Source organism: Spea bombifrons, chromosome 8 (genome assembly GCF_027358695.1).
Source record: "Spea bombifrons isolate aSpeBom1 chromosome 8, aSpeBom1.2.pri, whole genome shotgun sequence".
NCBI lineage: Eukaryota > Metazoa > Chordata > Amphibia > Anura > Pelobatidae > Spea > Spea bombifrons.
In genome coordinates, this window is record NC_071094.1 from 23,755,655 (window position 1) to 23,777,384 (window position 21,730).

General features: G+C 37.5%; 1 protein-coding gene across 1 annotated transcript in view; it reads right to left on the reverse strand.

Moving 5' to 3' along the window:
- Window positions 1-2,291: 2,291 nt before the first annotated feature.
- The window catches only part of AR (androgen receptor), a 117,685-nt gene continuing 98,246 nt past the window's right edge, over window positions 2,292-21,730 (reverse strand). The window contains exons 3-8 of the mRNA XM_053474185.1: window positions 16,002-16,118; window positions 9,747-10,037; window positions 8,789-8,933; window positions 4,262-4,392; window positions 3,917-4,074; window positions 2,292-3,468 (exon numbers count right to left, since the gene is read on the reverse strand). Coding sequence (XP_053330160.1) covers window positions 3,313-3,468; window positions 3,917-4,074; window positions 4,262-4,392; window positions 8,789-8,933; window positions 9,747-10,037; window positions 16,002-16,118 — 998 coding nt within the window. The 3' untranslated portion in view covers window positions 2,292-3,312. The remainder of the gene's footprint in view (window positions 3,469-3,916; window positions 4,075-4,261; window positions 4,393-8,788; window positions 8,934-9,746; window positions 10,038-16,001; window positions 16,119-21,730) is intronic.

Sequence of the window (21,730 nt, forward strand, 5' to 3'; positions counted from 1 at the left end):
TGGTGACTGTGCTGGGTTAAATGGCAAGGGTGAGTGGCCCAGGGTTTGGGTTGGTGGTGGTTGAACTGTATTTGAGCGGGTGGTGGTTGAACTGTGTATTAGCTATGTTGATATATGTAGTTGTAATAAGAAAATGTACTGACTCACTTCTTCAGGTAACTTGCTCCAGCTGTTTCGGAACTATTCCCATAATGTCCACCTTGCCACAGAAACATCCTTATCTTTCAGGATGCTACCTAAACATCATTATGGTTGTAGTTCTGCAACAGTGCAGCAGAATAAGAACCCCATCAGGTGCCAGCACTTCTGAACAGTTATATTCAAATAAAATATACACACTTTCTCTTAAAGCATTACCTATGCATTATAAAGGTCCACACTCCAGCAATTGTGTCCTGTTATAAGAGATAATGAGATATTTTTTTTGTCTAGAAGCTGTGATGAGGGAGGGGAAAAAAAGGCCAGCAGGGCAAAGGGTAAGGGTGCCTGTGCTAAAATATACAGGTATGTCTTAAAGCAATTTGCAGTCAGTCTTGCTACCAAGTATTGGGCTGGGAGGGTCTTTAAGTATGAGGCTTCTTATTAAGTCATCAGCCTTTACTTACTAAACTGGGAAACTGCACTCACTAATGTGACTGTGTTATAGAGCACAGCCTCAGCGAATGCCTCATGCCGAGGAGGCTCTTCTTGCTTAATGCATAGGTAAGGTTGAACATTTCTCTGAACTTGTCCAGCTGATTTAACATGCATAATGCAGGGTTATGTCTGTACTCCTTGCAGAAGAAGCTCTCCAGGGCTGGCCATTTATAAAACAGTGAGGTGGCCCAGACTGCTGAAATGTACTAATAAGAAGTAGGTTGTCCTGTATCATTAGAGGATATGATTGCAAACCGGTTTAACCACCATGGTTTGTTTCTCAACTAATTTTTGCCAAGGCATGGAATAGGCAAAAGTGTAAATTACCTACTCAAAAAAAAAAAAAAAACAGTGAAGGCATTTGTTCCCCTTTGAGTTTAAGTTACTTTGTACGTTATGTGTGATCACATGATTGTGTTTGTCCTTAATATTAGTTGACATTCTTCTTTCTACAGGGCATTTCTCAAAAATGCATGGACAATATCTATGTATTCTTACACAACTACATTTACAAGAAATATCCACAGAAATAATCGTGCATTTGAGGCAGTGAAAGAAAAAAAGAGCATCTCAGGGGATGCATTCACCTATAGTCCTATCTTGCAGGATGCCCTGTACAATAGAATTGTGCTAGCTGGTTAGCAAGGTTTATGACTGAATTGGCACAAAACCATTAATTTGATTTCAGATGTCATTTGGTCTGCCCATTTTTCTACCCCATGAAAGACCTCAAGCTTTACTTGGTCCTTATCTTATATTCAGCATGGCCTAATTTCCCATCCCATGCAAACATTACATTCCTTCACTGTAGGGTACAGGCACCTTGTAATTTGCTTCTGTGCATTGCTTGCACATTCTGGTCTCCTCAGTCACTATATCAGCAAAGTCATGCAACGGCTCAGACATTTAATGACTGAGGTTTAACAAAACAAGTGGTATAATGCTCTGAAAATGTTCAGGTAATGAGTTCTCCTCTTGGGTCCTCTATTGATCTGAAGCAAAACCTCTGGGTTTATCAGAGAGAAAAAAAGGATGCTGATAAGAATCCCATCACAGCGAAGTTCTATTATGCCACAATTATATAAAACATCTTATGATATTCAGCAAGCATACAGATGTGAACTGCTGGAGGATGTAGGCGTGAACTTTAACAATACAATTCACAGAAAAATAATGTGAAAACAGAAGTTGCAAAATAAGATATATAATAGATGCTAAATACAAAATATGCAGTTAAATACTCTGGGTTCTGGATTCACTTGTGGTTATCTCTTAAAAATGACATTTATCTTGAAAACAGTACACATAAACAAGCCATCTAAGCTCTCTTATGCCAATAAATTCTAAAATGTAGCAAGAGATTTATCTGCTGTCTACTAGAAGGTCCAGCCATGCGGTCTAAATTAATGTTAGCTAAACGGGTAACCAAATGTTTCAAGACAAACCTTTGTTGAAGAGTAATTGTATATATGTTAAATACTTTCTGTAATGAAATAGCATGAAAGGTTATATTAAAGGATCAAGCATATTACAATTTTCAAGGTATATTGTCCTTTTGTACAAATAATATTACAAACTGAAAGTTAAATGAACTACTAGAAAGGAAAACACGTATTTTAAAATGGTTTCTTTTTTAAAAAATAACTCGTAATGCTAAATGTTACTTCTCACAGTGATGTGAGTAGTTTTTGTAACAATGTAAAAATAGTTTAAAATAAAATTATTCCTTTAAGGAGTTTTTAGCTACATTCACATAGCTTAGAACGGCTCCCTAACTCGGTCACTTTTTGAACATGATCAATTTTGAAGGGACTGAGTTACTGAGGAGTCCTGGATCCAAGATGCCAGAAGATATGAATAAGTGTGGTTGGCTTTAAATGAACTCTGACAGAGGGGCTTCTTCTAAACTTTGCTGCTCTAAAACAGACATGTAAGGTAATCTGAGCTTCTCCATTATCCATCAGGCTACTAAAGCCAGCATTAAACCACTATTATAAGTACAGCTGTGGTGCTCATTCAGAATGATGTATAAGAAGGGCAAGATCTATCTAGCTTGAAGTAATTAATTACTTTTTTGTTTTGCCTCGGAGTCTCCTGGCTTGAAGACAAATGCACCATTAGGATTAACCCTTTCAGATGGGTGCGCAACAGGTGCTTTAGGAGCAGTTGCTCACCAATGTCACTTAAATGATTTATTTTTCTATAGGGAATATAGGGGTTAACACGGGCTTGGTTGTGATCCATAAATGATAAGAATCTAGGCAGAGAATAATATTTTATACAACAAATTCAGGGATTTGTGAGATAACATGAAGCTTTGTTCCTGGCTATGCCTGTGCGCATGGACATATTCTATAAACACATACATGTATATAAGTCACAGTGCCCTCCAGGAATGCCCAGCATTTAACCCTTTCTTACTCCCTAAAAGGCAGGAGATAATAGTTTCACAACAGTTCCAGCAATAGCATTATACTTTGAACGGTCATCCATTGTTTAGTGGCATGGGGCACAAATGGAGCATTGTTTCCACGACACCTGTTCTGTACATACATACATAATTAAATGCAGAGTCCATGTCTTTCTAGCATGACATGCAAAAGACTAGAGATGGAGTCCAGTTTGCAAATCTCTGCATGATGACCCCTAAGGCACAGTGCAGGGGGGCTGTACTCTTCATGAATTATGGAAGTACAGGGGCTTGACTCTGCCAGACAGGATCTTGGGAACTTGGACAGAAATGATCTCAGACATCATCTCAGGAAAATCCACGCTCACCATTTGTGCCTTTACATACAGGTCGAAGGTAAACTGGTGCAGCTCACGGGCAATCTAGGAATAAATACAAAAAAGGGAACATTATATATATATATATATATATATATATATATATACACACACACACACAGAACACCACAACAAATGTGTAGAGATCAAACAAATATGTCGCAAATGTAGGCACATTTGGGATGGGTAGTATCCAAATCATGTACCCACCATTGCATAGCCCCTAAACAGCATAAATGGCTTAATGCAACAAAGCTATAAAATGTTAGGCATAGGAGGGAAGTACTGTAAGATTTTTGTTATTGTTACATATTTTGTTTGCCTACTTGCTAGCTGATCATTTAAAATATCTTAGATTTCTGCTCCTACCTCATAATATGGAAACCGGGAGGGGGGCTATGGTGGAATTCTGAGGAGCTACAGCCACTCACCCTCCTAGAAAGAGGAAACAACTGGCCAGTTTGAATTTGCTGCATTTATTAACTATTCTCACCGGCTGCACAGAATCCAGAAGCTTGGTGAGCTGAAAAAAGCGCCTTGAGCTGGCTGCTGGGTTGTTCCTCTTGCAGGAAATGACACGATCAAGTTCCTTGATGTAATTCATCCTCAGCTCATCAAAGCACTTCTGGTCCTTCAAACCTTCCACTGGAACTATAAATAAATAAATATTGTAGTGCTTTCCATATTAGTTTCTCAAAAAAGGAGCTCCAGAACAGACCGGATGGAGACCAAATATAAAAACTGGTGAACTACTTTTAATATTGTTGTTTTTTTTTTATGCAGCAACACCTTTGTAACAAAAACTTTTTAACTGTACATGTTTTGTTCTAAAACTTACTAATGCTGAAGAGCAGAAGAGCCTTCATGCAGAGGAACTCCTCTGGAGTGATCTGTAACCATCCAAATTCCTGTGCGAGGTGTCGCATGCGGACACACTGACTGTACATGCGGGATTTGTGCATTCGATACCTGAAAGATGACAATGTCAAAAAGTTAGAAAAGATGATAAAGTAGATTTGAAGTGGATCAAATTTTCATTTTAAAAGCTCTCTTTGCCTCCATAATAATCCGATGGATGCCAAGGGGGTGAGTAACCCTAAACTGGAGTAGGGCCGCAACTAACGATTATTTTCATAATCGATTAGTTGGCAGATTATTTTTTTGATTAATCAATTAAAATAATTTAATAAACAAACAGTATGTTAAAACAGCAGAATAAAAAAAAACTTTGATAAAATGCATTTCTTGTTTTTTTCCCCCAACCTGTCCCCCAAGTTATGCACATTTCAGCCCAGGCTTGCCACATACCCCCAGATATGCCACATACCCCCAGATATGCCACATGCCTCCCAGATATGCCACTCCGCCCTCCCAACATATGCCTTATATACCCTATATGTCTTATACCCCCTGATATGCCACTGTGCCCCCTGATATGCCTTATACCCCAGTATGCCTTATATCCCCAGATATGCCACTCCGTCCTCCCCACATATGCCTTATAACCCCCAGATATGTCATAGTGCCCTCATAGATTCATAGACTCGTTCACAGCACACTGACACTATACTTTTATAAATAAATACAGGATTAATCTTCACTGCCCCCAGGATTTAGATTCCCTTTAGTTTGCCCCCCCTTTACCTTTTTGTCATGAAAGTCATGACATTTCTGAGCTGGGGTTGCATACTCACCACCAGACTCCTCATATCACCAGTGATAAGGGTAACAAGAGCCTTCATGTAATTGTTTGAGGATTGTATGATTGTTTAAGGTTAGCCACTGTGACCCAGTGACGGAAGACCGCTATAAAGCGTATGTGTGTACATGCACTTCAAATAAACCGCAAGATTTTCCAATCCTAAGAGCCAAAAGTACATATGACTCTGTGTGTTTGATTGTGTGTGCAAGTAGAAGCATCAGTATGTGTGTATACATGTGCATATTGGAGTGTGTGTATTAATAATTGTATATATATATATATATATATATATATATATAGATATACCGTATTGGCTCGGATATAGGCCGCCCCCATATATAGGCCGCGCCCTAAAAGTTTGGTGCTTTTTTAAAGAAAAAGTTTTTTTCTTTAAAAAAGCACCAAAAAACATGCTGCCACTCTGTCCTCTCCCCCCCCGAGATATGCTGCCACTCTCCTCTCCCCCCTCCGAGATATGCTGCCACTCTGTCCTCCCCCCCGAGATATGCTGCCACTCTGTCCCCCCCCGAGATATCCTGCCACTCTGTCCCCCCCCGAGATATGCTGCCACTCTGTCCCCCCCCGAGATATGCTGCCACTCTGTCCCCCACCCCCCCCGACTTACCAGAGCAGACTCCCGGGTGTCTTACGGGGCCGGAGGGGGACATCTATGCACATCGTGTATACAACTCCCGGTGCCGGCACTCAGCGGAAGTGCCGGCACCGGAAGTTGTATACGCGTATTGCGTAGATGTCTTCCGCCGGCCCTGCAAGACACCCGGGAGTCTGCCCTGGTAAGTCGGGGGGGTTAAAATGCATCGTGCGGACGTTCACCGGCAACGGCACATCGCCGCTGCCGGTGAACGTCCGTGCCATGCGCTTAGACAACCTCCCGTGCCGGTACTCCCCCCGTGGAAAGTGCCGGCAGGGGAGGCTGTCTGAGCGTATCAGACAGTAGGATGCAGGTCCCCTGCACCGCTGCGGGGGATCTGTATCCTAACCCCCTGCCTGCCCGGCGCTTGGGACTGCATGTCCCGGGCGTCGGGCGCTAGACCCCGAATATAGGCCGCACCCCCACTTTAAAGACTTAAAGTGGGGGAAAAAAGTGCGGCCTATATTCGGGCCAATACGGTATATTTATATATATATATATATATAGATAGATATATATATATATATATATATATATATATATATATATATATATATATATACACACACACACACACTACTTTGGGGTCACTTAGTTGTTTTCATGGAAAGCAAGGAAATCTGTAGTTGTGCTAACATAATCCCAAAATGATTTTCTAATGATCAGTTAGCCTTTTAAACATAACCTTGGATTAGCTAACACAACGTGCCATTGGAATTGTTGGTGACTGATAAAAATGACCTTTGTACCCCTATGATTTATGTTAATGTTATTTCTCAATTTAAAAAAAAAACATGCAAACATCTTAAATATGGTCTTAATTTCTTTATTTTCAAATATTTTAATGGAATTTTTGATTGGTAGAGTCAATTCTAGATATTTACCTATAAATTCTCTTTAAAAACTCTTTCAATAAATTTGTACGCATCACAGAAGTGAAGTGCTTGAGCTTCCACTTGAAAAAATAAATAATTACGAAAAGCTGCTGCTTGTCACCAAGGAAGATAAGCGTGGGGCTCTCACTAGCATTTCAAGAGATTTGCTTTAAGTGCAAATTTTTTAGCTGAAAAAAACCAAAGCTGCTGCACCAGTTCAAAGCTGACAGGAAGGTGTTGTTGGGTGTTTTTTTCAACCTGACTTTTGTTTTTTCTTCAACTGAGATTTATTTTATTTCATCCAATGTGATCGGGGTGGATAGTTGGATTTCAGTGAAGGCTATTCAATACTGTCACTGTAATGTGTCATTCATGGAAATACCTCCTTTCCCCAAGAAATCAAACACTAACAGAGACAAAATCTGGTCAAGGTGAAAGGAATGTTTAAAATGTTAGTGTATTGTAAAAAAAAATAGATAATACAAATACCGTACTGAGCTGGCGCTGGTCTTATGCATAGTTCTTTCTCAGGTGTCTGAGAATGTGGATTGGCTAACAAGTCAGAAGTGTACACTGAAGTACGCATATAAACAATTTAGTTATAATTGATATTCACAATAGGGGTTGCACTACAAGAAAACCCCTTGAAATGCTATTGAAAGCTGCACTTTCAATAATACAGCATTTCATAATTCTTTATTTTTTAGCCTTTGAAGAGAAAAACTGAAGTGCCTTTCTGAGTGTAATACATTTTGACTATGGCCTGGATTTAATTACCTATCATTGCAATTTTTTGAGTACAGGGAAAATGTTGCGTTATTTTCATTATTACCATCCCCGTGTATTTGCTACCTGTATGCCAGTGATGTTACAATAACATCACCAAGCTTACGGTATTGTTTATTTTTTATTTGCATTTATAATTCAGTTATAAAAAACACCTTTCTTATTTTATTTATTTTTTCTCTTTGTTGTTCCTAGTTATCACCCCTGCACTGTAATCAGCAAGCAAGGCTCTACAGACTTGCATTACTCATTGCAATGTGTGTGATCAGCCACCAGTGGGAGCAATCAGAGATGCCAGGAGTCTCTCCAGTGACCTTCCAGTGGATGTTGGAGCTGTTACACAGGACTGGTCAACAGGAAGCCAGCATCAGATGACAGGGGGAGTCTAAGCTGTCAAGAGACAGCCTGATCTCCTGTGCAGCACAGGAAGATGTCGCTGCCGCCACCATAAATGCAGGACGTACAAGTACTACGAAAGGGGGGTAACAATGATTGTACCATACCACTGCACAAATGAATTTGGACAAGGCATATATGTTGAACATATTATGTGTTTATATGTTTAACACATGTTGAAAAGAAGATAGAAACATTTAAATACATAGAGATTTAAAAAGGGCTGGATGAAAGTTTATTTCAAACCAGGAGAAATGAGTGCCAGAGGCTTGGATGTAGTGTAAGGAAGTTTTACTTTACTGGCAGCTTCCCAACATAAGCGGTAGATGAAATACTGAGGGAATTGAAAAATGCAAGGGAAAAATCTATGACTATCCTAAATCTAACAAGAGACACAGGACTGTTGATTAAGGTTTGAATATTACAGCAGGGCAAATGTAATGCCATCTACTTTAAATAATAATATTTACGCAAAGCTTTGAGGTATATTTTTCAACTTTTTCACTAGTAGAGCATTCAGAAAGTTAAGCATAATTATCCCTTTGCGGATCCTGTGCACATTCAGCTATTAGTGTTGAGTTATTCTTGAATACAACTGCAGGGGGTGCTGTGGTACACACGAACAATCTGTGGAAAATAGCCTGATTCCATTGACAGGTTTGCTTATCAATTGTATCACAAATCATTTATATATGCAATATTAGGATATTAAAAAGATCCTTAAGTACGGTATCTACGCACATTCATTTTGGAAGAAGTGTCTTTCATGACACAGTTTAACTAATTCCACCCATGAAAATATATTCCTATTCTTCATTCATATGTGTTTGGTACTTTCTGAGAATGTTACATAATACATTATGAAGATCCCTCAGAGGGATACCTCAGGCCACAAATAAGCCACAATTACTATTCTTGGGGTTTATTAATGTCAGTGGGCTAAAGAAAACTTACTCATTAAACACCAAATCTGGGGCAAAGTACAGCATCCTAGAATTGACATTTTTGAATGACCTCCAGCCCATGGCGAAGATCATAAGCCCCATCCAGGAGTACTGAATCACAGTCATTTGGTCGTTTACATGCAGGTTACGGAAGCCTGGAAGAAAGGAACATTATAGATGTTACCAACAGGACTGTAGTGTAGCATCCTGTGTAGGCTTACTTGTGCATAAAAGATTTACCATTTTGTAACTCTGCATAAGAAAATTATTATACAACATGTTTATAAAATAGTAATTTATAGAGATTCATGAGTCATTCTGTTGCAATGGTTAAAAAAATACATTTAAAATAATTACAGCCATGTGTAAGCATATTGGTCCCAGAAAGACTATCTAGCATGGGGAGATGAGATTCGTGTTTATCTGGTACAGTTAAGTTATTGGCTTGTCCATGCTTTCAGTGACAAAATGGTTGAATAAGTTAAAATTAATAATAATACCAGTCACACCTCTTACCTCTCGTCTTGGATTTTACACAGATCTCGGCGTAAATGGGGACATTTTATAAGGTCACAAGGTTTTATTAGCTTTAACGCCATCTAAGTATGTCAAATGGTAGTTGAGGCGCTGATGTTTCACATTTAAAATCCTTGTTCAAAGACTAAATTCAGGAGTGTTATTAGAATCACTTGGTGCCATACATACTATTAGAATATAAGGCATAGTTACAGTTTAGAACAAAAATGTCAAATCCCCCTTTTGTCACTCGCTAAATAAGTGTATTTTAATAAGGGAACATGGTCTTTTAAATGATGGGTTTTACAGATTTTTACAACATTGCTATATTGTTAATGACAATAGAAGTAAAAGCATTTTCCTTTAGGGTGAGTCTAGCCTGAAAGACTTGCCATTACAACAGCTTCTTCACTGGATTTAGTCATTTTCATGCAACAACAAAATCTGCCTACCTGGCAATGCCTTTGCCCACTTCACCACATGCACCAGTTGCCTTTCACCCAGCTCATTGAGGCTACTGAGAAGCAGAGCAAAGCTGTCGGGTTGGTTGTTGTCATGCCCTGAACACACCACTATTGGTTCAATGGCCTCCAAAACATTTAGGAAGATGGGTTGACAACTGTAACCCTCAAGTTGTGGCATGGACATACTAGGTGTCATCTCTCTGCTACTCTCCCCTTGTCCAGAAGATCCCTCCATCTCCTCCTGAGCCTTTAGGTTTCCCAACTTTTTCAGCTTTCGTGCTACAAATCAAAAAAAGAATATGAATTAAAAAGAGTTCTAAAACATATACCATCAAAATATTACACAAACGGGACAGATGGCACCAAACTTTAAAAGAAATACTCAAACAGGTCGAGAAAGTATGTTTACTTATAGGTTCAGGCACTTCAGAGGATCAACAATTTACTCAAATTGTACAGAAAAGAAAACACCTTTGCTGAAGACCTAAAGAGCTTAACCAAAGTACTGAAGGGTCACAGAATATACAGAGTAACTTTATAGGAAAATTGTGTGCTTAATACTTTAGGACACAGTTTCTTTTTTTAAATATATTTCAGAAAAAAAGCCTACGCATTGCTGTTATATGAAGAGGTTAAAGCCTGCATTATGGGGTGAGAACTTTCTAGTTCCAACATGACCAGGTGGGACAGGAACTCTTGAGTCTTTTTTTTGGCAAACAGTTTTATAAATTCAATAAATCCAGCTGCTGGACTCCAGAACAACACAGACAATTACCAGTATGTATTGTAACATTAACAAAGTGCAGGCAGTCACATATTATTGGGATCTGAGCCAGCAAGTGATGCTTATCTACAGCGGTATTTAATCTTCTCAAGGCATTAATAAGAAAAATAAGGCAATAAATAAAATGGCTACAGGTCAATAATAGCAGCTTTGTGAAGAAACCGACACTGAAATGATTTCTTTGTAGCTGGTTTGATTTTGGGCAGGAGTTGGGTGGATTTGGAACAAGTCAACTTTAAGCATTCATGCATGCAACACCTCCTCTGTAGTTAACAATTTCATGTGCTAATACTTAGTTTTAAGAGGGGTGGTGACAGATTCATGCAAAAGGTAGCAGCACTCTAGAAACAAATATTAAGAGTTTATAGAGGGGATCTAAGGAGAACTCCCTTAAGTATGAAGGGGAGCATATATAAAATCATTGTATGTAACCAACACATGATTTTTAGTCAAAAGCTTTGCCTTGCTAAATTTAGCAATATGTTCTTTAATTCCCGTCCTAATTTCCTTTCATACCTCATATCAAGTTTAAAAGGCCTTTCATGCTTGGGTTTCACCTTACTATGACCTGTAGCTCATTTCTGATGATGAAATTATTTGGAATTTATTAGCAAAGTAACTTATTTTTTGATTTTAAGTAATTATGAAATGGGAAGAATTTCTAAGGAAATATGATTTTTCCCATATGTTGGTAACATTGAACAGCGTAATGTTTGAGATGCCAAAGATGACATCATGGTACAAAGGCCTAACTAGATGCATTCCTGACATGGGCTAAAGTTAGCCTGCGTGACTCGTAGATGTTTCCTGAAAAGGGAAAACCACTTTTATTTGAAAGGTTAGAAGGTCTCAGCTCACACGAGCACTGACACAGCAGAGAAAATGAAATCCAGTGTGGAAATGAGTGGATGCCTTGGAAACAAAGCTTTTATTCTGGGGCAAGGTCGCTGTGAGGAGAAGAAGGGAATAATCAGCGGAGATTACATTTTTAAAATGGCTCTTGGTTAGTGCAGGGATTGTCAGCTTTATCAGGAAAACAGTTAACCGAGAAGCTCTATGGTCATACTTACAGTAAGGTGCCTGCTCTGCGGGGCCAGTCCTTGAGACATATACATTATTTATTATTGTCTTGGAAATGTCCCCTGGAAACCAATTAGGCCTAAAGGTATAGTCTATTGTAAAAGTAACCAGGTAATTTTGCTTTATATGGTAACACACAATCTATTTACCATAGTCAATAATATATTCACCAAAGTGATGTTACATATATACATTTCTGAAAAACGTTTCTAGGTTTTCCAGAAAAACATATTGGTTTAATTTAACATTTAGTGCGCTTCTCAAACAAGAACAGTGTATACATAACCAACAAGGCAAAACTAGACATTGTAGTTTTTTTTTTTTTTAAAGACGTTTAGAGATATCAGTGATATCTCTAAGATCTTGATTCAGAAATGACTCTGGGCAGTAAAGGATTTTTTTTACCTTGGGTTAATCATAAGCGACCATATTTATGGCAGTCCCAGAGCAGGGCTCAACAGGACAATCCAGGCATCATAATCATCCAGCAAAATCATATTTTGTTCTTTCAAAATCTTGCAAATGTATGGAGGGTTTCTTTACAATCCTCTCTATATATTTTTTCGATATTTCCTCCTCCTTCTTCTTTGCTCTGCACCATCCATGCACACAATGCTACCCATCAGCCAGCTCCAGAGTTGGCTTTTGCAAAAGTTATAGGGGTCTATTGAAAGCCCCCACACATGTAACTATCTTAATAAATTATGCATATTATTTGTAGTACTTACAAAGTATTTTACTATGTATCATTTGTTGATGAGGCTGCATGGGACAGCAAACTGTTCAGTTAATTGTATTCAATCACAACAACTTTTTTACTTATAACAGTTTTTCAAGGATAAATGTGGCCCTAGATACATGAATGCGTATATGGAGCAGGTCATCAATGAATATGATATAGACTTCCACACAGGTCTGCAGTACATAAAATGCAGAGCACAGTTAGCTAATGGAGGCCTGCCAAGGTACCAAACTTCAAACTACTGCCAAAATACATGCCTTGTCATTTGATCTGTCTCTCACTTTTGAATTCATGGGGCGGTATACGTAAATTTTGGTGATGGGGTATATATATTACCAAAGGTGATAGTTTAATTCTCAGCATGGAAACATTAGTCCATATGTAACATTTGTGGCTAATCATTCCTTTTATTCCAGATAAAACCATGATGGAGGATTCTGTACACATTCATCCGATCTGTCTCTCTCTTTCTCAGTTTTCCTACCTTCACCCTGGCTAACTGGGTGTTCTGATTCTCAGTTTCATAACATATTTATGTTATAAAATTAATGGTTTTTCAACAAAAATCCAAATAAAAAATGAACTATGAATATGTTGCATAGACTGGCAGCCTTTATAATACAGTGGATACAATAAAATCTTACAAAATAATTAGATCACTATTTTATTTCGGAGCAGCTGCTTTAATTTGTAAGCCATAGTATTACTATGGCTTGCATTGCAAGGAGGAAGGCTGGTTTGATATTTGTAGAATGGTGCAATGACCTAAATAACAGGAACCTTTGTGCAACGGCCATGGACCCCATTTTCTACAGTGATACTTTCAATAAATCTCAGTTATTGTCTTGCTGGTGAATCATGACATCTCAATTTCCTTAGTTAGATTTTTTTATATTTTGTAAACTTAAAGTAATATTATTTTGTATTATATATACTACCGTTCAAAACATTGATTACTTATTGATTGATTGTCACTTAGACATTCCCTTGGTTTTGAAAGAAAAACTAATTTTGTCCATTAAAGTAATATGAACTGGATCAGAAATACAGTGCAGATGTTGTTAATATTGTAAATAATTATTGTAGAAATGGCGGATTTTTTATTATTATTATTATTAACACTATACAACTTCAAAATATTTAAATAAAACCTCTTCTTCAGGTTAAACAACTATAAAGTGACATATAAAAGTTACCTAATGAGAACTCTTTATGAGGAAGAGCTTGTTTGGAAGTACTCACTAGATTATTTTTGTCATTTAACCTAACTAAACTAGCACAAAAAAATCACTTTTGGAAACAAATAATTGTTTTGCACGTGAAGTACTAAAAGTAACTAATAATAGCAATACAACAATTAATGCAAAAATAATAACGAAAGAAAACATTAAGGAAGCCGAATAAGAGTCAAAGAAGACAACATTTTAACAATATGACCCAAAAATTAAATCATGAAGCAATAATAAATTAATAACAATATTTATTAATACAGTAACAGCATTCAATTTTGAATTAGGTCCTAGGGGTTCCCTTGATTTCACCTAAAAAATTCATTTGGCTTCTACAGAACCCCCATGTACCAGAGGTCTGGCTGATTCTATGTCTTGTATCCGGATCCTATTTAAATTGGTATTCTTACACCCCAAAAAAGTGTTTGCTGACAGGGGGTGGCATCCTAGTTACATAGAAAATATCATTAATTTGCCGAGCCAGTGCTGGAGCTGAATAAGTATATCATGTGTAAGGAAATGTGCTCAGATGAACACATCTTCTGCACAGAAAATTACTTGTGGGAGGGGAAGAGGCAAATGCATTTGCAAGTGGGACACCAAAGTTGAAAGGACCTCTAAACTATCATATGTAATAAAGTGCATATCATGGCTGGAATAAATCTTGGATACAAAATAAAGAATTAGCTAGACTTTTGGTACATGGAGTGACTTGAAGAGATATCTCAGGTTTTTTTCTATTGCTATAATGTCGCACTGGTGTATTCATTAATTAAGATTTAGGTATTTAGTTTTGTTTGGTTTCCCTACTGCTAACCTTTGATAAAGCACAAAATGTGTACCTGCGGTATTTCTTTGATTTGTTCACCAGATGTATATGTTTGATTTTTTTTAAGTACTTTTATTGAGAGATTTAATAAAGAAGTATATTTTTTAATAATAATGTTGTTATAAAATATATAATTGATTTTTTTTTGTTTATTAGTTTGGTTGTTCCACAAATCATTAACTGAGCTCTCTAGTGTGAGATCTAGAGTAACAGATCTGCCATTCTATTGTTCCTTCTGAAAATGTAATGCCATAAATAAACAATTACCAATACAGGTGAAAATATTTTTTTTACATTTCTATGACAACACCCTATTATCCATACAGTTCTAGGAATGAGGTTTCTTATGCTGCATTTCGTTCTAAAAGTGGAACAGCAGAGCAAGTTGTATGTAAGTATGATGTGTGCACATTGGTTCTCACTTCGTTGTCCCAGCTACATGGCATAAACACCTTTAAATGTTGAGTTACCTTGCAATGAACTCTTACGGTTTGGACTAATTATCAGATTCAGGCAACACAAAAAAAAAGACTATTGATATTTTATTTCCTGAAGGATAATTTATATGTCTTTAATAGTAAATAATTTTCCAAAGTCTGCTCCACCGCCTCTCTTATACAACCATCGCCCTGCTATTAAATTAATACTGGCCGATTGAATAAAGTCAGACTGACCTCAGGAACAGCAATGTCAGGGCAGTGAAATGTAGCTTGTTTGTTACTGACTACAGATTGTTAATGTAATATGGCAAGATGGAGGTACGCATTAACCCTGTTATGACTAGTAAAGAAGAAAGTAGTTCAAAAACTGATGGTGAACTGGATAGTCATGATCACAACATGTGCATATCCACCTGAACAAATAATTTAACTCCATTGTTTCTGATGCAAAGTTAAAAAGGGTAGTTTCACTATAGAACCCAATGGAGTAACCCCCACTGATTTTAATAAATGGTTCCTATTAGTTTTGCTATTTTAGATTACATGCTGCCATTCGGAATTCAATGTGTAAAATAAATGTGCCACCAAAAACAGTGATCTTCCAACTGCTATAAGCATAGGAAAAGAAAGTATATAGAGTAATAAATTCCCCTGATGGTAAACATATTATGTTAGTAGTGCTGAAGATAGCAATCTAGGGTTGTATCAGTAATGGGGCTAGATTTATGTCTTAATCTGAAGAAATATTGTGGGAAATTAGATTGATCACATTAATCAAGGATGCATGGAAGTTATGTTGTTTCATTTTTAGGATATCCTTAATAATTGATTACATCTATCCTGTTATTTCATGTTTCCTGCTAAAATGTATAACAAAGACTTAAATAGATAAAACATATTCCCTGCCCATGGCTGAACATGATACGGGTTGTAGTTCACAACTATTGATGTTGCTTAGTTTTCTCCTTATTTGTAGACAGCTCTGTTATGATTCTATTACATTATACTGTAGCTAACCTTTCTAAACAAGTTCTGATTTTAAGATATGTGCTTTTAAGCAATTAATTTATTGAGGGAGGAAGGTATTGTGGAAATGATGAACTTCTTTGAATGTCATTTGGATCCTGTAATCAGCTCACCTCCTAATGTCATGCCGGCCTCGTAACATTTCCGCAGACGGCAGGATGGGCAGTTTTTCCTCCGAAATTTGTCAATTGTACAGTCATTGCGGCTGGCACAAAGGTACTTCTGTTTCCCTGGTGATTGAAAAACATCATGTGAAAAATATCAGGTCATGGCAAAGTAGCAATGCAAGATGTTGGAGGAGAAAAGTGGAGGGAGAGAGACAAGACAGGAAATAATCATTAGAGGATGCAGGCTAAAAGAGAGAGGTAGGTATTCCGAGAGAGGAAGTTACAACAATGAACACATTAAATGACATTTTTTATCATTTGCTTTGACCATATGTACTTTAAGACTGGGAATCATGGGTAGAGATATCTCAGGCAGACGGAGAGAACTGGGTATGGCATCTCTGTTGCCCATGCCCTCTACTGACCATATACAGTGTTTGAGTTTTTGCAGAGACATATCTGCATACAGTGGATATAAAAAGTCTACACACCCCTGTTAAAATGCCAGGTTCTTGTGATATTAAATAATGAGACAAATATAAATCATGTCAGAACTTTTTCCACCTTTTAATGTGACCTGTAACGTGAATAATTCAATTGCAAAAAAAACTGAAATCTTTGAAGGGGAAAAAAACCTCACAATAACCTGGCATGATAAACACCTGTTATTTATGGCTAAGCAGCGAAAGCTTAGAGATTCTTAAGAGAGTCATGAAAGCTATGGTATAAAAAAAGATATATTCAGCCAGCTGCAACACTATGGTGGGAGTCACACAAAATACTCCACTAGTAGTGACTATAAAAATGTTAACACTGTATTGGTTTAAATGTTGCCTAGCTGTGAACTAAAACATCTGTTTAACTAGAGCATCTGTAAACACCAGAATCTCCAAAATTAAAATTGCTGCTGTGTGCTAAGATATTAATGAAAATAGCTTTACAGAGGAATCCTGAGCACACTTGGGAACTTCAAGAGTTTAACCTGGAGTCCTTGGGATGAGTGCTGCCCCCCATAAATGTTCTTCTTTCTCTGTCCCCATCACCTTGGCTTGCAGGAGATGTGTTCAGCCAAACACATCTTCTGCTTGCCAGTGTGCACATGTGGTATACTCACTGCCCACCAGCTCCAGTGCTGGTTCTCACATGAGTTCCGTGGGGTCTAATGAGGCCCCCACACATTGATTTTAAAGGCATCAATTTTCTGCCACTGGCGTGAAAATCAGCTCAGGGGGAGGGAGTACACAGTTTATTGTAAATCTGGAGTTTCTCCTAATGGTAAGTGATCTATACATACAAAATATTATAATATGCATCATTCATTGAAGGGGCCGAATGGGACTGTTCCTTTAACTTAGTTGGAAAATGACTCCATAAAATAAGAATATGTATCACGTCACTTATTTAGCATTTGCACAAGGAGACAAAAAGGACTTGAATTAAACCTACCATTTAATAGAAAGCCATCATGTTCTATTTCACCAACATCTAAACACTGCAGGCAGAAAACCACAGTTATACTGCCCCCACAAAGCTTAAAAAGTTTTATTGAAAGGTGTTAATTCTTAAGCGTCAATCATGGCTGTATTGGGAATTGCAGCTTTTTGGTCACTTACAGACTCAGCTCTGTGCTTCCAAGCCAATAAAGCACTTAACTGAAATTCTAACAGGTAATTACACTGATTAGGAGTCATTGACAGCTCACTTTTCATACGCAACCAGGCCTTAATACAAATATATAAACTAGGAGGATGTTTCTACCATACCCTGGAATGGTTATCTGATTTCACCAGGGGTGCCAACTTTGAAATGCAGAAAGCCGGTGCTTGGCCTGGAATTCCAGGTTTTATGAAAGCTGCCCAGGTTAATATTTGTGCAGAATGATAGCAAAAGTCTTTAAAACTTGCTTTACATAAAAATGTCTGTTTTTCAGAATTATGGAGTTAGGAAGAAATTCAAGTTTCACATTTGAAAACTTTACCAGAAGGCTGACCTAGGTCACTTTACCTGTAGAAATGTTATTAAGGGCCTTGCACACTTGATAGAGCGGTACATATCTACAAATGGGAAATGACTAAATGACATTTTATTAGTTATTTTATTTAGTAGCTCATGACCTTTACAGCCACTTGTACAAATGTGTCATTACTCGGCTTGAAGGAATATTAAGGTTGATTTAATGACCCGTCTTTGCCATAACTGGTTATAATGGAAGTGAATAACATATGGTTTGCAGTTCATTTTAGTCAGATTTTCTAGGACATCAATGTCTAGAATTTTCTAGAAAGGTCTTAGCTGATTTACCACACTGTTGAGATGTAAAACACACTCAGGAAATGTGCAGAAGAGTCTATACTTTGGCACAGACACTCTAACCCTTTCACTGACTAAACAGGTACCAGTAGCATTGCTGGACAATCTATAATATATTATTCAGCTATACCCAATGTTAATTCATTCGGTTATGGAGTAATTAGAGAAACCCTCAAATTCTGGCAAAATTATGGCTCCTATGGCTACTGCATCCTACAAAAGTGATTTGCCGTTCCAGTGAGTGCCATTTTAGAACAGTTCCACCAGGTGGCAGCTCTGACTATTCTACTGATCTCCCCCTTGCAATTAAATAGCATATTACACAAAATACCACAGAGACTTCCACTTCATTGTTTAAACTCTTTGCTTCTGTGCCTTATGGGAGGACATTCTGTTAGTGAAAACCAGTTGAAAAAGTTTATTTTTAAAGGCCTTTTATGAATAAGAGGCATATAGTGTCTGGCTCAAAACTGAAGGCTAATGACTCTGATGAGAATTGAATAAATAAAATACGTACTATTTGAAAGTGAGCCATGAGCAGCTTTTAACATCATCAAATGTATTTATTAAACGACTTGCTTTAAAGAGGTTCTAGCCACACATAGCACTAAATAAGCACACTAGCCAAGTTTACCTGAAGGGAGCCATGAACATTTTTTAATATTATCAGATGTATTAATTAAACTACTTGCTTGAACTATACGGTTTAAAGGGATTCTAGCCACACGTAACACTAAATAAGCACTAAATTCTAGCCAAGTTAACCTGACTTCTTTTCCCCTGAAAAATATATTGTTATTGTTTATTTTATTATTCGTTGCTGCTATGCCATTATATACTTTCAATCTGTATGTTGGTTCTCTTTCAGGTCCACTACAACTAACTACAATCAGACCATCCCTAGAAAAATATGAACAGTGCATTGTCATTCTTTGGTACTATTTGGGCATTGGGATATTCATGGCGGATGCCTATTTTCTGGTAATTACATAACAAATATTTATAGATGATTTTGACCACTGAAATGCCAGATTATAGTTATATTGAGTTATGAGTATTTTACTTTACAGTGATTTATGTATTCCTGTTACAAGAATGGAAAGTGGGAGCAGAGCTTCTTATGTACTTAGCATGAATTCTCAGTTTTTACCCCAGAATGGTAAAAACACCCTTTCTTCAAAAAAAACTAACAAATTTGCACTTTCTGCCTTTGAGAAACCCTTACTAAAAAGTAATTCCCCGCTGGAGCTTGTATAGGGCCATATGGAGTGGGAGGTTTAGAGCTTCAGTGGAAGCATGCAGGAGATGTTCCCAGATGCGCTAATTGTTTCCATACCCTAACCTTACTGTCTTTGAAAAGTATTCTCTTTGCTAATCCAGTAGGTTGTAACAAACTTGAGGAAAACCCAATGAAGAGGAAGATATTGAAATATTGTTGCTATCTATAGATAAGGATTCCTAATAAGTGCAAAAGGAGTGTTTTGATCTTCAACCACCATTATAAAAGTCTGTTCAGTGTAGTGAACTTCTGTGAAAGAGGACAATTCCATTTTAAACATAGTAAATAAAGTTACTTTATTTCATAATCTTGTCAAGATTGAATTGGGACTTCATGATTGAATTGGGATTTCCAATTAATAGATCATAAAAAATATCCATGAAGTGTTAATATAAATATAAAAGTACAAGGTAACACTTTTTATTGCAATAAAAAGCATCTCCTATGGCTGCCTCCACCTAACTCACACTCCTTGACCTGATGAAAGAAAAGGATGTGGGTGTTGCCTTTCTAGACTTCCCAACTGCCCTTTACAACCTATTCTGTCCCATTCTCCATTAAGCATGCTACCATAACGCCAATCTTGAAAAAGCCCTCCCAAGACCCGCCCAATCTGTCCAACTACTGTCCCACCTCTCTACTTCTGCTCACCTCCAAGCTTCCAAACAAACTATACACACTACTTCTTGACTACTTACTTGACCAGCTTCAGTTTAGATTTCACCCGACATTCTACCGAGACGGCCTTTACTAAAGTTACTAATGACCTACTCACTGCTAAATAAAAGGGACATCACTCTATGTTAATCCTACTGGACCGTTCTACTACTTTTGACATTGTGGACCACTCTTTTCTCCCTTGAAGTCTTCATGATCTTGGTCTCTGTGACACTGCTCTCTTCTGGTCCACATCCTACCTTTCTGATGGTACCTTCGGTGTCTCCCTTTCCAGTAACACTTTCTCTCACGCTCGGTTCTAGGGCCCTTTCTGAGGTTAGTTTACACTACCTCACTTAGAAAACTAATTTCAACCTTTGGCTTTCAATATCACCTGTATGCCTATGATACATATTTTCCTATCCTCTCCCAACTTCTCTCTCCATCTTAGATTGTGTAATTAACTGCCTTGCCACTGTTTCTACCTCGATGTCTACATTATTCCTAAAACCGAATCTCTTCAGAACTGAACTTCTTATTTTCCTTCCTACAATGCCAACACCTCTTTAGCAGTTTTCCTCAATGGTGCAATCATATCCTTGTCCCCTCACACTCAATGCCTTGGTGTCACCCTTGACTCTGACTCATTCACTCCCCACATTCAGTCTGTCTCAAAAATCTGCAGTCTCCATCTTAAAAGCACTGCCTACATTTGTCCCTTCCTAACACAAGATGTCTCATTAAGGCTCTTGTTTATGCCCTTATGATCTTGTCTTAGCTGATCTCCCTTATACATGTCTATTAAAATTACTCCCCTATAAAGTACTATGTGGTCCTCTAGAACATAAAAAATATGTCTGTGGGGGTATGTATATAATCAGGGGATGTTGCCTAACATAAATGTGGTCATTGTTCAACAGTGGCACCTAAAGTGTAGAATAGATTTTTACATGCTTACACTAAATTATTTTTGCATTGTTTCCAAATGAAGGTGCTATTACCCACATATGGTAAAATTGGCAAAAAAGCTCTGGGGAACAAGGTAGCAACAACCCCTTGGGACTGAGGGTGTTAAATATGTTTTTATTGAACTAAAATTCAATTTTGATAATAAGCTTTCAATGGTATCACCATCCTTTTATCTAGTCATATATATTTTGTAAATGAACACTTTAGCTATTGACTTGATACAGGGAAGTTAATACTCTTGAAAGCTTGTCCTTAAAATTTAATGTTACTCCAATAAAAGGTATTATTTAATACTGCAATTACTCTCTACACTACTGGAATAACACTGCTATCCTAAGCAATATAAATATAACGAGATCTAGCGTGCAGTTGCTGAAGTATGGGAAATACTCTTCTGAAGCCTGAGGACATACATCTCATATTCATTAGTTTAAAACACTGTTTAAATATTCCTAACCATGCTACATCAATTAATGAGGATTAATATTGTTCAGTTGCAGTAAGAAAGCAGGAAGTACAG